At 34.3% G+C, this 14,670-nt stretch overlaps 1 protein-coding gene across 15 annotated transcripts in view; it reads left to right on the forward strand.

Moving 5' to 3' along the window:
- PHF14 (PHD finger protein 14) overlaps nt 1–14,670 on the forward strand; it is a 267,127-nt gene that overhangs the window by 167,497 nt on the left and 84,960 nt on the right. For 7 of the 15 annotated variants that reach the window (XR_010598267.1, XM_065583162.1, XM_065583155.1 and 4 more), the window contains one exon: nt 11,214–11,331. The exons of 6 other annotated variants lie outside the window; for them this stretch is intronic. Coding sequence is in view for 6 of the 9 variants with exons in the window: in XM_065583162.1 (XP_065439234.1) it covers nt 11,214–11,331 (118 nt within the window). In the remaining 3 variants the exon portion in view is untranslated. Of the gene's footprint in view, nt 1–1,329; nt 2,136–11,213; nt 11,332–14,670 lie in introns of all 15 variants that reach the window. 2 more of the 15 variants (XR_010598265.1, XR_010598266.1) reach the window with 1 other exon arrangement.

The following is a 14,670-nucleotide window of genomic DNA, read 5'->3' on the forward strand; positions in this document are numbered from 1 at the left end:
TTTGTCTTCCATTTACATGAATCAATTGTTGCTTGAGCTGCTTATATGTATAAGTAGCCATTGTTTACTTAAATAGCCTGTAGTAAATTAGGTGGAGGCTTTTTGATGTGAAAGAAATGTTGACATAGCCCAATTTTGGAAATACTGTAAATATTAAATTAGAGAGTAGGCAGTATAAAGCTTGTTTTTAAATGGAAGTTTTCTTTTTTAATGTATATGTAACAAACATTCATTATGTTGCAGAATTGCTGTCTTGCTATTCCTAGGCATACACTGTTTAGATCTTTCACCCAGTGCCTTTTAACAGTGTACATAGATTTTTTTAAAAAACATATTTAAAATATACTTTCTTTATAGGCTTCCTGGACCTGCTCCGCAGATCCTTTAGACTTTAGAGTACTCCTTTACTGGCCTTGGTTTGGCTTTACATCAGTACTGCATGATGTGCAGAGTCATTATTAAAACTTAATTCATTAAATAGTAAAATCATTGTTGCTCATTGCAGCTAATTTAAGGATCTAACCATGTCTCAGTTCATCAAGATGAAGGGAGAAGGGAGGAATGAAGTGGATTTACATACGTTACTCCCCTGCTCTTCAAAGGAATGCACCCCTAAATCTAACATTAAATGAACATTGGTGCTAGAAAACTGCAAAACATTCCTGTTATGTTTCTTTAAGTGGTAATTTTTCTTTGACACAATCTCTTTTTTTACTCATTTTTCACTTAATTACTTGTAATGTAAGCAGTATTTTTTAAGAGAGATACTAAAAGTACTTTAAGTACCTCAAATTCTGAATAGAAAGTGATTATTTTTTAAAGAAAGGGTTTGTTCTGTCTTGAGAGTGGATGTTTAGTAAAAATTAAGTAAATAAGCCTATTTTCTGATACTATTTCTATAAAACAAACATGCAACTGCAACAATGCACCCAAGAAGTGTGAGCATCAGGTTTATCTGCACACTGTGTCATGTATTATTGCTTAGAGTTACACCTATGAGGAAAATGCTATCTTGCATGTTCATGTTTGTCTGTCTTAACTAAGCCATTGCTTTTATGATCAAAAACCTGTGCAGTCTTCTCTTCTTTTTGAACTGCACTGAGCAAAGAATCAAAAAGGATGCCACACTTAACCCAAGTCAGTTTGAAGTTTGGACTCTTAGAAAAGAAAAAGGCTTATGTGTATGACATTACTCTTAAACTATCTATTTGGATCTGACCATACATATTATTTAAATCTACTGTGGTGTTAAAATGTTTCATAAGACACAGAGCAGAGCTGCTATGATCTTAAATGTTAATATTCTTTTCTTATCACTTTACTGTGTAGATACCCTTCATGAGACACAACTCTACCACAGCTCATCCTCGGAGGCAATCCTGGAAACCTCTTTTAGAAATGTGATTTTAAAATGTGGAAAACTCTCAATAGAGTACATAAAGTAAAGGAGAACAGCTATCTTGTCTTTTTCATAAGCTTATCGTGACAAAAAGTTGAGTTTGCTTGTCAGGTTTGGCTAGAATGTAATTGATTGGTTTGTTACTTGGACTGACAAGGCAGTTAATTTGTCTGCATTTTTTGCACTAATCAGGAACATTTGATATATCCATTGTTGGAAAATTCCAGATAAATGTTGTGTCAGAATTGTCCTGTTAAGTAATGTCTTGTTCCCCTGTGCTTCCTTGACAAATGATGATATACAGTGCTTGGATTCATTGAAGAGTGACAGAAACCTATGGGACTTAAATACTGTTTGTTCCTCTGTGGTGGTATTGATTTCTTTTTAAAAAAATCAACGCTTTGCCATCAGTCTGCTGCTCTACTAATATGCAGTTTAATAAGAATATTCCTATATAAATACTGTGTTGTGGTATACGATAGTTTATGTAAAAGGATTATTTCAGTACAGTGGCAATAACAGACCTGTAAAACACTTGACACTTTCTCATTTTGAAATAATAGGCTTGCTGCAGAAGAATTGATTTTGTGTTTATTAGCATGAACTAATTGTTTCCGCTTTCAAATGTTCGAGTGAACAGAAATATATCCATGCTTTCTGGATCACTGCTGAGACAAACAGGAAAATATGAACATTGTCTTACTTGGATTAATTTTGCTGTGGTGTTCAGGTCAAGGTATGTTTTGGTTTTTGATTTTGTTTTTTCTAATTTAAATATGAAACTGCTATATAAGTTGGGAATGAATGAAGAACTGATCACACAGCATACCATCTGAAAGATCTTCATCTACGTCCATGTACCTCCAGATAGATACAGACATAATATTTTGGTCTACAAACTATACTGATCAAGTTCTTAAATCTACAGCAGCAGTATATAGACATCTCCATTGTTTCATCTTGAACTTGCTTGGGAAAAAACTCTGTTCAAGTGTAATCATACTTGTAACTTTGCGACATATCTTGGAACTTCTTGATCTATGGTGGGGGTTTTTGTCATCTATCAAGGTATATTTTTAGTTGAAAATAAATTTTAAACATAAAAGAAAAAAGATACATGCTGTATTAAGTGATAGGAGAAAAATATAAATTGGTGTATACTAATTTAAAAGTCATATCTTATTAGGGCATCTCATGTTTGGATATTATATTCAATAAAATTAACTTGATGTGTCTAACAAGTTGTATTGTTTTGAAAAAAAAAGAGTCAAAAGAAGATTTTCTTTTTAACATTTTATAAATGTTCTTTAGCCATAAGGCACACACAAAGCTCCTCCTAAATGAAGAAATGTGTATTTTGGGAGTCCAGTTTTCAAGTCAGAAGGCCATTTTAGATAAGAGAGGACGGAGTTTAGATTCAACTCTTGGAGAATTCAGAAACAGGTGACTAGAGAAAATTACATCCAGCCATTATGTTAATAGAAAAAAAATTCATCATGTATGATGCAGGCCCCACTTAATGTCTGGCTAGGAATTACTAATGACTTTTTTTTTTTAACATTATCTTACTAGAAAACAAAATGTACTGTGACATATGGTTAATAATTAGCCTTTGTGTTACCACCTCCAGTTCCCAGTACAGCATTCTTTTATTCTCTCTGAAGACATAATGTATCAGAGGGGTAGCCGTGTTAGTCTGAATCTGCAAAAAGCAACAGAGGTCCTGTGGCACCTTTAAGACTAACAGAAGTATTGGGAGCATAAGCTTTCGTGGGTAAGAACCTCACTTCTTCAGATGCCTTGCATCACCAATGCCTTGCATCTGAAGAAGTGAGGTTCTTACCCACGAAAGCTTATGCTCCCAATACTTCTGTTAGTCTTAAAGGTGCCACAGAACCCTCTGCTGAAGACATAATGTGAGACAGTGAGTGCCACTTCCTGGTTTTAATTTTTGCTACCTTAAATTTTCATTTGTTATTGGTAGATTACTTAAATTTCTTAATCCAAGACAGTAAATTTTGTCTGTGTTTTTCCATTGATGCCCCTCCCCCAAAATATGTATTCAGTACTCTGTTAAACCAATCATCCTCCACTGGTCCAGCATTGTCAATACTATAGATACTCAGGTACATGTTTATGAAATAACTGTTCTGTTAAGCATTATTTACTACAACCATTTTATAGCTAGCAAACACTGACTTAACTGAAATATATGCTCCAGTCTCACGTGGAATGAGGAAAATGTATTGGTGATTAGCAAACATGAAAACATTGGAAGATAGAATAATGACTTTTCTTGTCAGCTGTGTTGTGTGGGGGCTTTATTTTGGTAAGGTGTACAACTCTCTCTCATGTAGTGAGTTATTTCATTTGCCTTTCCTCTCTGGAAACCCAGGTAAAATATTCCATATTTCATATCTTGAAATGTTCCGTGGTGATCTTCTAATTCTTAGTGGGCACTGACAGTAGTTCACAACCACCAGGCAATTGAGTACAGTTGATTACAATAGTTTGAACTCCTGAAATGCCCAAACTTTTGGAGTAGTGTGGATGTTACAGGTTAGGACCGGGAGAAATAATTTAGTACAGTACCTGCTCATAGTTTGTCTGTAACAAACAAGAGTTTCCAGAGTCTAATTTTAATGGATACAAAACAAACAAAAATACAACCACCCTTTCCTCTGTCTCCCAGAAGGGAAAATATGTAGTATGTATCTTTCTAGCACCCTGTCTTCATAGAACTACTCAATCTAGGTTAAAAATAATATAAAAGCAGATCATATACAGTAGGTATATATCACATACAGTTTATAACCCCAGTATATTTGAAACACACATGCTCGTAGAGAGACACATACATTGTATCTATGCATTTAATTCCCCTTGTGTGTGCATGTACTTATGGAATTCCCTATATAATTTGTTTTGGGAACCCATAGTGTGTTGCACAGTTTATGATGTACCACAGCTGCCTCATAACAAAAGTGAACATACACTTCTGCCCTAGAAGGATGCTGTTATATATAACTTATAACTTGCATATATGTTGAAGCAGGTTTTCTGCTAATATTTCTACATTTTAATTTGTAAATGCTTTTTAATAGTTTCTTTGAGTTCATTTATTTCATAGAGCAGACGAGATTTTTGTGTCCCTGACCGTTTAGGGAGTCTTACGTTATAAATATACAAAATATATCTTTCCAAAATTGTGTGAAGGTAGTCAATGCATGATTTTTTCTTTGCCTCTAGATGTTTACTTTTAAAATGCGTGGTTATAAAGAACCAAAATTGATACCTTAAGTGTGTTGTGATAGGTTTGAAATACTGTGTAGACAGAAAGCTATGTGTACCTTATTAATCTTAAATTGAAATTACGGCCAAAAGTTCAGAGCCTTTACTAATCCATGGTGATACATTTGGTGTGTGTGAGTGAGGATGGGTGTACAGGTTAGACTGCAAAGCACTTTGGACACCACTTTTCCTTTACACTGGGATGGTAGAGGGAGAGGGGCAGGTAATGTAAAGCTAGCTGTGCTAGTTTTACACCATTCAGGGATTACTCTAAACCGGGGTAATACCCAGCTGCCTAATTGGGACAGGTTTCTTCCTGATCATTAGAAAGGAGGCCAAGGGATGCTGAGGATATGGCCTGTATACTTTCAGTTGGAGTTGTGTAATCTATCTTTTCTTTTCTTTTTTGTTTGACCCATAATTTGTATTTATTTAAAGAAGGGCATGTTACCTAAACCTACAGAGCACATCGAAACGAAAATAACTTTCATTGGAACTCATGAAGTAGGGTTGCATGATTATGCAATATAATGATTATGGAATGCAGGCATTGAAAATATTTCCACATTTTTCAGTAGATGCCTGGGGGATGGTTGTCTAAAGAGCAGAATGCCCGATGAATATTGCATGACAAAAGTATTTTATTTTTTCTCGGAGTCCTTATTTGGGTAAGGAAAATGAAAACATACGGCTTGATAGTGCAATCTAGAAGGTACTATCCTTTCATCTCTGGATCCTGGGTTCAACTTTAGCTTTAGATAAGTGAAAAACTGTCAGTTTTAGTTTAGTCTCTGTGCACATCACAAATGTAGTACACATGTTCACATTTGAGCCTCTACTCAGGAGAGGTCTAGCAGTGTTGGGCAGGCATGGATTTAAGGATAAATATTGAGTCAGCAAGTGGGAGAGCCTAGTGGGTGACGAAGGAGGTTTGTCCTTCACAGTGTGTGTAGTATTAGGAACGCCTAATTAGGAGACGGGGCCCGAATAAGTCAACGCAGAGGGAAACCCAGGCAGCATAGTGAGACAGTTAAATACACCCCTGGTGTTGGAATTGCAGAAGCATTGTAGTTCTGAACTGATGGGTGATGGAGTGAACGTACAGCTCAGGCTAGTCAGTTATTTGACAGTTTATTGTTTGTAAAATTCTAGACTGAATCTATTGGAATTTTGCCTGAGGAACGACTGTATGATAGGCCCCCTCTAATGCAAAAGATTTGTCTCGTGCTCTAGGAATGTTGTATATTCTCCTCCCATAAAATAGATTTACCCTTAGAGATGAACGTGTGTGTGTGTGTGTGTGTGTGTGTGTGTGTGTATATATATATATATATATATATATATATATATATATAGTCTAAGTTAATTGCGATTTTTTTTAACATGGTACCCTTTTGCATGACATTGTAGAAAATGTGCAATGGTGTGCACATTTAAGTGAGAGAGATTTTCTGTAGTCTCTGAAGCATATATGTGAAGTTGAATTTAAAGATTAGCTTATTAATGTTGTGTTTCAGGGACTTGTAGGTAATTACTTTTACAGCTATAGATGGGCACTGCTGACTTATGAATGCAAAATAGGTTTTCTCACTCTGCCTGAGTCAGCTCTTTGTAAATTTATATGATATTAACTGTGGTGACTTACAAATGTGTCTGTAATGGGTATGCGTTGCATCCACTGTTCCTTTATAAAAGCACAGGTCTTTTTCCCCACTACTCACTCTAAGATTTCTGCAGGCCAGCTGATAAGATTCCCTCCTGTGCGGGTAGATGCGATGTAATGAAATTGGATGTGCGCGCTGAGCTTTGTAAATAAAATGAGATTGACCCCCAGCCATTATCTCATTTATCTGATTTACATTGTAAAATCAGGATCTACACTATTGATTAGAGCATAATTAGTTAATTATGAACAGGAAAAATACAGAGTTATGTGGAGCTTGAACACAGCAGGCTATACTGCTCAAAAAATTCCAAGGGCATGAGCAGATGGAGATCACTTTAATAAAGAACAAAGCATACGTGTTTCAGGTATGGAACTGTCTAATCAGCCTCTTGCTGTGAGGAAATTCTTGACCTCCATTCTATATTTTTTACACATGAACAATATTTCCTTTCAATTGTTACCATTTCCTTTATTATTTAACTTATTAATCTAACTACTACAAATTTTCACCTTCCTTCTTCAGTTTATCTACCGTATTTTCTTCATGTAAAATTAGAAAATTAATTACCTGCCTTCCTTTTTGGAATGGAAAACAAAGCACTTCCTAATTTTGTTATGTAACATGATTTGAATCTTGTTAAAGGCATTGACAATAGTAGGTAGCACCATATCAGTTAAAGCTATTTTAACATCAGGAGCTTGTTTTTTAGTCTACCCTTAAAGGATCTCCATTTTTTGTTTTCACAAAGTTCTGGGTACAACTCTTAGACCACTGAGATGCCTGTGTACTTAATTGCACTCATAGATCACATACTTTGGCATATAATGGCCAGTAAATTATCCTCAAATAGTGGGGGATGAAAATTTGGGTGCCCGTTTTGGAAAATTTGACCATTGATGCACGTGGTTAATATTTTGTCTAAACTAGCGGTGCCCAACCTTATTACACAGGAGGGCCACATAAACCTAAGCACAAGCTTGTATGAACCAAATAGATTTCTATACATTTTAATAAGATTTAAAGTCACATGTATTGATTTATATTTTAAGTTCAGCTTGTTTCATATTGTTTATATAGGTTGTTTCTAAGTACACACTTGTGTAAACTAAAATGATGTAAAGATGACAAAATGCTAATGAATTAATCTTTGTATATTGTGTTGGAGAATGCCCTGGGCCTTATGACATGCTCTGATGGGCTGTAGGTTGGACACCCTGGTCTAAACTACGGAGGATATACATTGCTAAACTAATATTATACATATATAGAAAGCAGTGTGTGCTAGCCAGCTTGTTTATAACCCTAGCAGAGAAGCCAAGTACATAACTATCTATTCACGTCTAGAAGAGTTCCCACAAGATCATGTCTGAGGCACATTTCTCCGGGTAGTATAGGGAAGCGTGCACTGTTGGTATCTATGCTCCACCTGTTCTGTGAATATGACTACTGCAAAGTTCCTGGACTATTAACTTGTCATCTTTCACAACCAACAAATTCACATAACTTTAAAGTTTTAAAGTCATGTTATAGTTTGTTTAGGTTCTGTTTCTGGATCTGACAGTACGTTTTCCATCTCCTCATTTGACTAGGACCCTGGACCATAGTATATGATTCATATTGCAGACCTTAATACTCATTTTGCCAGTTGTCTTTGTAACCAAACGGACAGGCATATGATAACTGACCAGGTTTCCTCCAATGCTGGTGCCAATGCTAGACTATAATTCATCAAGGAGGAACAAGTGTTTTCTTTACAGAGCTGAAATGTGTGTGAGCTGTCCCTTTTTCTCTAAGAATTTGAAGCTCAATCACCAAAAATGTATCACACAACAGTGCTGCCAGGCAGATGGTCCAGTAGTAAAATATTCTCATTAGTAGATCTTTCATTTTATCAGAAATGTACCAGAAATGTAGACTGTATCCTACCATCTCACCATATTAACACTGGTAGAGTCTAGTCCAGCTGCTATAGAAGTCAATGGTCAAATTCCCATTGGAATCAATGAAAAGGATATTGGGATAATCATAGTTTTGTGCCTAGAAGATCATCTTTTTTTAAACAACTAAATTTATTTTAATTTACCTATCATTGCACAGTACATTTAGCATTTTACTATGCTTTTTTCACTAAGGGAGCTCTTTTATATTCATATTTTTAAAAGATCAAATTTAGGTTCTACTATACCAGAATATATTTTTATAAAAAACAATATAAAAGCAATGTTTCACAATTTATGGTTATCATTTTGTAAATATGCATCACGAGATACTTTCACATTTGAACGGTGTGTGGTATATGAGGATGATTTTATCATCCACATGCTCTCACCAGTTTTGTATATATATTTAAATAAAAAAAAACACTTAGTCTCTGGAAACTTTTTTATATTGAAGTTTTTAATTTAGTATATACATATTCAAGAAAAACATGAGAATATTGTTCTTTACAGACAAAATAAAATGATGTGAAAAGAAAATTCAATTGACTACAAGAACAAAACTTGACTTTAGGATACTGCAACCTGTATCTTCTCTCATAATGTTATAGTCATTTCACCCCACCTTATGTAGATTTACTGGATGACTTTTGAAACATGGCTTAAAGTAAAATCAGAATATTGGGCATTCTGGATGAAAGATGTTTCCCCTCCGTCCAAATTAGAGATTTTAAAGCATGATTTTGAAGAGGAAAGATTGTTTTCTTTTAAATAGAACATTTCTGTTACAACTATTCTCCCATACTGCTGTGCTATTACAAACAGTCTGCTAACAGAATCTGTGTAGGTTGTGCTGAAATGACTAATATTCTGACATTTGTAGATTTTAGGATCCAATAGAATCCGTTGAAAATAAGTCTGATAAAATATAATTTACATATTGGAAGATCTCTAAATGTTTGACAGAAAGGAGGAATTCAGTTAGAATACTTGTGTGTAGGCACTGCTCACAAGTGTAAGGGTTTCCAAGATAAACTTCAAGACATTTCTGTGAAATAGATTAGGAATATTACACTTCTTTTCAGAGGCAGAAACTGAGGCACAAGATGGTTAAGTGACTTATCGAAGGTCACAAAAATCATTTGCAAAGCCAGGAAAAGGATTCAGGAGTCCAGGCTCTTATATTCCCATCTCTCATCATTAACAATCCTGCCTCCCTTCTATTTTATTTATTTATTTGGTAATATGCCTTTGCAAGATTTTTTTAATTGTTTATATTTCTAGTTATGCTACTAATAATTATCTATCCAGTGACTAAACAAAATGTTTACAACATGGTTATACTTATACTGCTCTTAATATCTTTTATTATGGAATTGATTTTAAAAGCCCCGTTAAGATTTTATTTTGTAGTCATAGGGCTTATACTACAATCAGGCAAAGATACAGTTTAACATAGTAAGTGCTATGCAGGGTACTGTTTTCATTATGATGTATGCCAATGTAAAAATATCTTTTAGGCCCAGTCTTGCATTCCTTAAGCAGGCAAAACTCTTGTTAGTGCCCAGAGTGTCCATATGGAAGTAGGCAATAGTGTAAAAAGGCATTACTAAGAAAGGATCTTGGCAGAACAGAGATTTCACCTGTACCAGTGATCATGCTCTATATGACTACATAAAAAAGGAGACAATTCCAGAATGTGCACCCTCTGCGGTAATGCTAGAAAAATACTTGTTTAGGTTAACCAAATACTATCCCAAATTGGTTATATTTTTATATATATTTTTAAAAGGAGTTTTCCTTTTCAAATATTTTAGTGCATTCCTTTTGTTTAATCCTCTTTTTGTTATGTGCTTTGTGTACTGTTAATAATTTATTAAAATATATTGTTGTTCTTGGTCTGATAAGTAGCACACCATGCCATTTATGTTTTAAAAAAAGAATTCTGCATTCTGCACCTTGCTACAGTATGGGGGTTTCTTAAATTTGCTTTGCTACCTTCTTATTTGTGGATTTCCTGGCTTATGAGGCTTTAATTCAAACATTTGAGACACTTAAATGGAATAAATAAAAGGAATCTGACAAAATTAGTTTTTAAAAAGCTTTCCCGTTTGAACAAAAGATCATAGGGTGTATTCAAAAAAGTGATGAAGACAACCACTTCAATAAGATGTATGAATTTCCATTATTTGCTGTTAAATTCTTTTTTCCTCTTGAGCATATTGTTGTACTGTCTGATGTAAGACTCCTTTCATTAAGCACTGCAGTATAGCAAATGCTTCTTCAGTGGCAGTAGACTAAGAATGTCTGAACGAAGAATAGTTATGATAGATATTTCAGACTGTCTGTGGGTTGTACCTGGCACAAAACATGATCAAAAAGCTTGTTGATAAACTCAGAATTATGATGTGTACAGGGTACAATTTTTGTCAGTTATAAATGAAAGATGACAGCAAAATGTTTTAACTGAATGACCTTTTCAAATTCTTACTAAAAGAATCTCACATTATTGTGCAGATTTTATTTATTGGTTACAAAGTCACTATTTAAAAAAATCATTCATGCAATTGTAAACATGTTTGAATTACTAGACCTGTTGGCAGACATTATGGAAGATCCATAATGTAAAAAGTTTTGTTAGCTGGAAAGTGTACTAAATTCTGCAAATCATAAATATACAGAAAATACATAGCGGCCTTCTGCATTTCTGCATGAGAATATTCCAAATTAAATAGAAACATACTTGAAATGTGTGAGTGTACATTTTTAATCACCCTTCCTGAAAATGTCTGTTTTAATTCAAACTAATGATTCGGAGATTTGGGGGTAAGTTTTCCATGGGGTGAACTACCCCAAAGTGCTTATAGAGTGGCTTGATTTAATTTTTGAAGAAACACACTATATCTGTTTCTCCTGCAGGTGTGATGAATGCAGGCTCTGCTACCATTTTGGTTGCCTGGAACCTCCTTTGAAAAAATCTCCAAAACAGACAGGCTATGGATGGATTTGTCAAGAGTGTGATTCTACTTCCTCTAAAGTAAGTTAATTCAGTCTGTGAAAATTCAGAGGAGGAGTTCTGGTTTTGCATAGCCTTTTTGAGCAAATCATTGCATAGTTTCTCATCTTGAGTTTGTGTTTGAACACTTTGCATAGATCTGCATTGAGAAACAGACATTTAATTCTACACAGTTAAAGGTCACACTGCGAGGATTTCATCTTGGCTTTAACTGAAGGAGAAAAAAATGCAAAATGGAAATTGTGTTAATTGTCTCGATAAAGGGGAGTTTATTATTCCTCTTAAATATTTTCTTATTACATGATGGTGGTGACCCCCATATATATAAGCCCAAAGTATTAAGTTAAAATACCGTATCATTCTTTGCCCCATTATAAGCAGTCAGATATTTTAATAATATAAACCATAACCTGTGAAGGCATGGTTAATAGTAAATTCATTTAAAAATGTATTCATGAAAGATTTGAAAGTCTACATTTTTTGTTTTTGTTTTTTCCAATGTAAATCAATTGTGAGGGACATTATTAGGTTAGCATGAAGGATATTTGTAAGGAATAACATTCTAAATTTGTTTGAACTTAAAATTCTCACTACTGAAACATTGTTATATTAACGCTACCAACAATCATCGACTTCTGTGTTGTTATCCTGCAAAGGACATAGGATTTTTTTGTTGGGTTTGGTTTTAGTTTATTAACATTTTCCTGAACATTAATTTCTTTAGTGTTGGCATGGTTGCCAACACCCTCTAGATGCTTTAAAGAGACACTGTCATCTTGATTTTTCTTTAAAGTGACTAATTTAAAAAATATCAATTTTCTGATAGGGCATCATTAAAATAAGAGCTTTTTAAAAAATCTGTTAAATTTCATAAGCTTTTCTGCTGCCTGTTGTTGCTTATTAGGGTATTGTCGGGAAGAGATAAAATGACTGAATAACTGATTACATAGGGAAATGAACTATAAAGAAAATGCTATCAAACACTCAAAGTTAACAAACAGAAAAAATAGAGGATCTTTTTCTACTAACTTCTTTAGCTTTTAATAATCTTTCCTAGGTGTATAGTTATTTATAACTAAAGTAGATATGGTACCAAGTATCAGAGGAGTAGCCGTGTTAGTCTGTATCCACAAAAACAACGAGGAGTCCAGTGGCACCTTAAAGACTAAGATTTATTTGGGCATAAGCTTTTGTGGGTAAAAAACCCACTTCTTCAGAATCTACCCTCAAAATCTTATGCCCAAATAAATCTGTTAGTCTTTAAAATGCCACTGGGCTCCTTATTGTTTATAATGTAGATATAAAATTTTTCAGGCAGAAATAGGATTTTCAAGTTGATGGTGTCCTTTTACAATTGGAAAAATAAAATACTCTGCTTTGCTGGACGTTAATCAAATCATTCTTCCTCGGGAAGATACAAAGATGGACATTGGAAATTAGCTGTCAACTATAGTTTGGACATCAAGCAGTCTTTCTTGAATACCACTTAAATACAATGGTCACTCCTGGAGTGAATTATAATTGATATTGAATTCCTGTCACCTCTTAAACCAAAAGGGTTTCTTTATAACATTAGTTAAAATGTTCTGCCTGCTATTTTTTCAGTGTTTTTGCAAAAGGGCACTTTTTGAAACTCTAAATGTGTATTTGGCCTAACTGGCCAAACTACGCAGATAAACTGCTATGCTTGCTGAATAATTTACCATGACAATTAATTCAACATTATTTTATTTTCTGTAAAGTGTGTTAATTTTTAGATATTTTGATGTAAGATGAAATGTTTTGAAAAAATAAAATTGAATTTACAAGCTACAATGAACACCGATATTTACTGTAGTTATGTTAAGGATGACTTCACATTTAAAAATATACCAAACAAGATGTTTATTACTGAGACTGATTTTCATTTTTAATTCATAAAGACCCATTCTTAAAATTAATATTTAACAATTAAGTCTGATTTATTGCACTGTTTTAAACATAGCCAATTTTAATTATGTTTGAATGAGAAAATAATAAATATGATAGGTACTGAGAAAGTTGTCTTATGGGGACTCCTTGTGGCTTTGTTTAGTTACTTAACAAATAATTTTTTCTTGCAAAGCTGTGTAAAGAAACTATTGGAAAAAAAGCTATGTTGCTGTCCATATTAAGAGATATCTTTATTTTTAGCATACCATATTTTTCTGTAATCTAGTACGCTACATTGTGTCTAACAAGATCATGTTAACTGAATTAAACTTTTTGTACAGTCCTTCTTTTATATGAAAATAATTTTAAAAGGCTTGATGTTTTCTTTCTTTTCCAATTTCAATCTGTGGTCTTGTTTTATAGTATATAATTTACACATAATACCCTGCATATATTTCAACAGCCAATAAATACTTATGAATTCTAGAGCTTTTTCCCCCACGATAAAGGGGTGGTCTTTTTGGGCTGAGTATAAGTCCATTAGGCAGGAACAGTGTAAGGAATCTGGCATTGTTTGCTGCACTCTGTCTGACCTATGGATGAATAGCAGACTTGAGCCACAAGCATTTTCAATCTCTCACTCAACCACTAAATCCAATTTTTGGTATGTCACAAGAAAGTTTCCTGTAAGGATTACAGTAGTGAAATAGGATTGCCTGTTTCAGCATTTGCCAAGAAGACAATAATGCAGTCTCCTTCCCTTCAGCTGAGAAATCAGACTTTATAAGTAATATTTCCAAATGGAAAGTAATACAGGAAATTTAATTTATTTCCTTTGCTATTCATCTGCTTAAATGCAATTTAAGTAATCACTATAGTATGAATTTTAATGCAGATAAACAAATTTTAACTTTTCTTAGACAGCGAGTGTTTAAATGTATTGGCCCTAGAAAAAAATTGGACATATAGATTATGTAGTACTTATTGGGTCAATAAAAAGTGAAGTTATAATACACATGGTTTTGTATAATGATTTTATTGTCCTAATAAAAGGTGATTACATTATCTACCTTTCTAATTATAGTTCTTCTTCGAATGCTTGCTCATGTCGATTCCATTGTAGGTGTGTGCGCGCCCACGTGCGCGGCCATCAGAGACTTTTGCCTTAGCGGTACCTGGAGGGCTGGCTGTGGTGCCCTCTGGAGTGCTGTGCTCATGGTGCAGTATATCAGGCGCCACCAGCCCTGCGCCCTCTCAGTTCCTTCTTACCACCCATGGTGGTCAGCGGGAGCACCTCTGTCCCTTGCTTCGCAAGAGATTAGTGGTTTCTCATCTAGCTTAGCCTTGAGCTTTACCTGTAAATAGTTTAATCGTTGTTAGTTAGGTCTTAAGTACCTGTTAAGTGTTAGTTAGATAGTGTCCCAGTGGGTCTCCAGGTTTCAAACCCTG

This window comes from Chrysemys picta, chromosome 2 (genome assembly GCF_011386835.1).
Source record: "Chrysemys picta bellii isolate R12L10 chromosome 2, ASM1138683v2, whole genome shotgun sequence".
Classification (NCBI taxonomy): domain Eukaryota; kingdom Metazoa; phylum Chordata; order Testudines; family Emydidae; genus Chrysemys; species Chrysemys picta.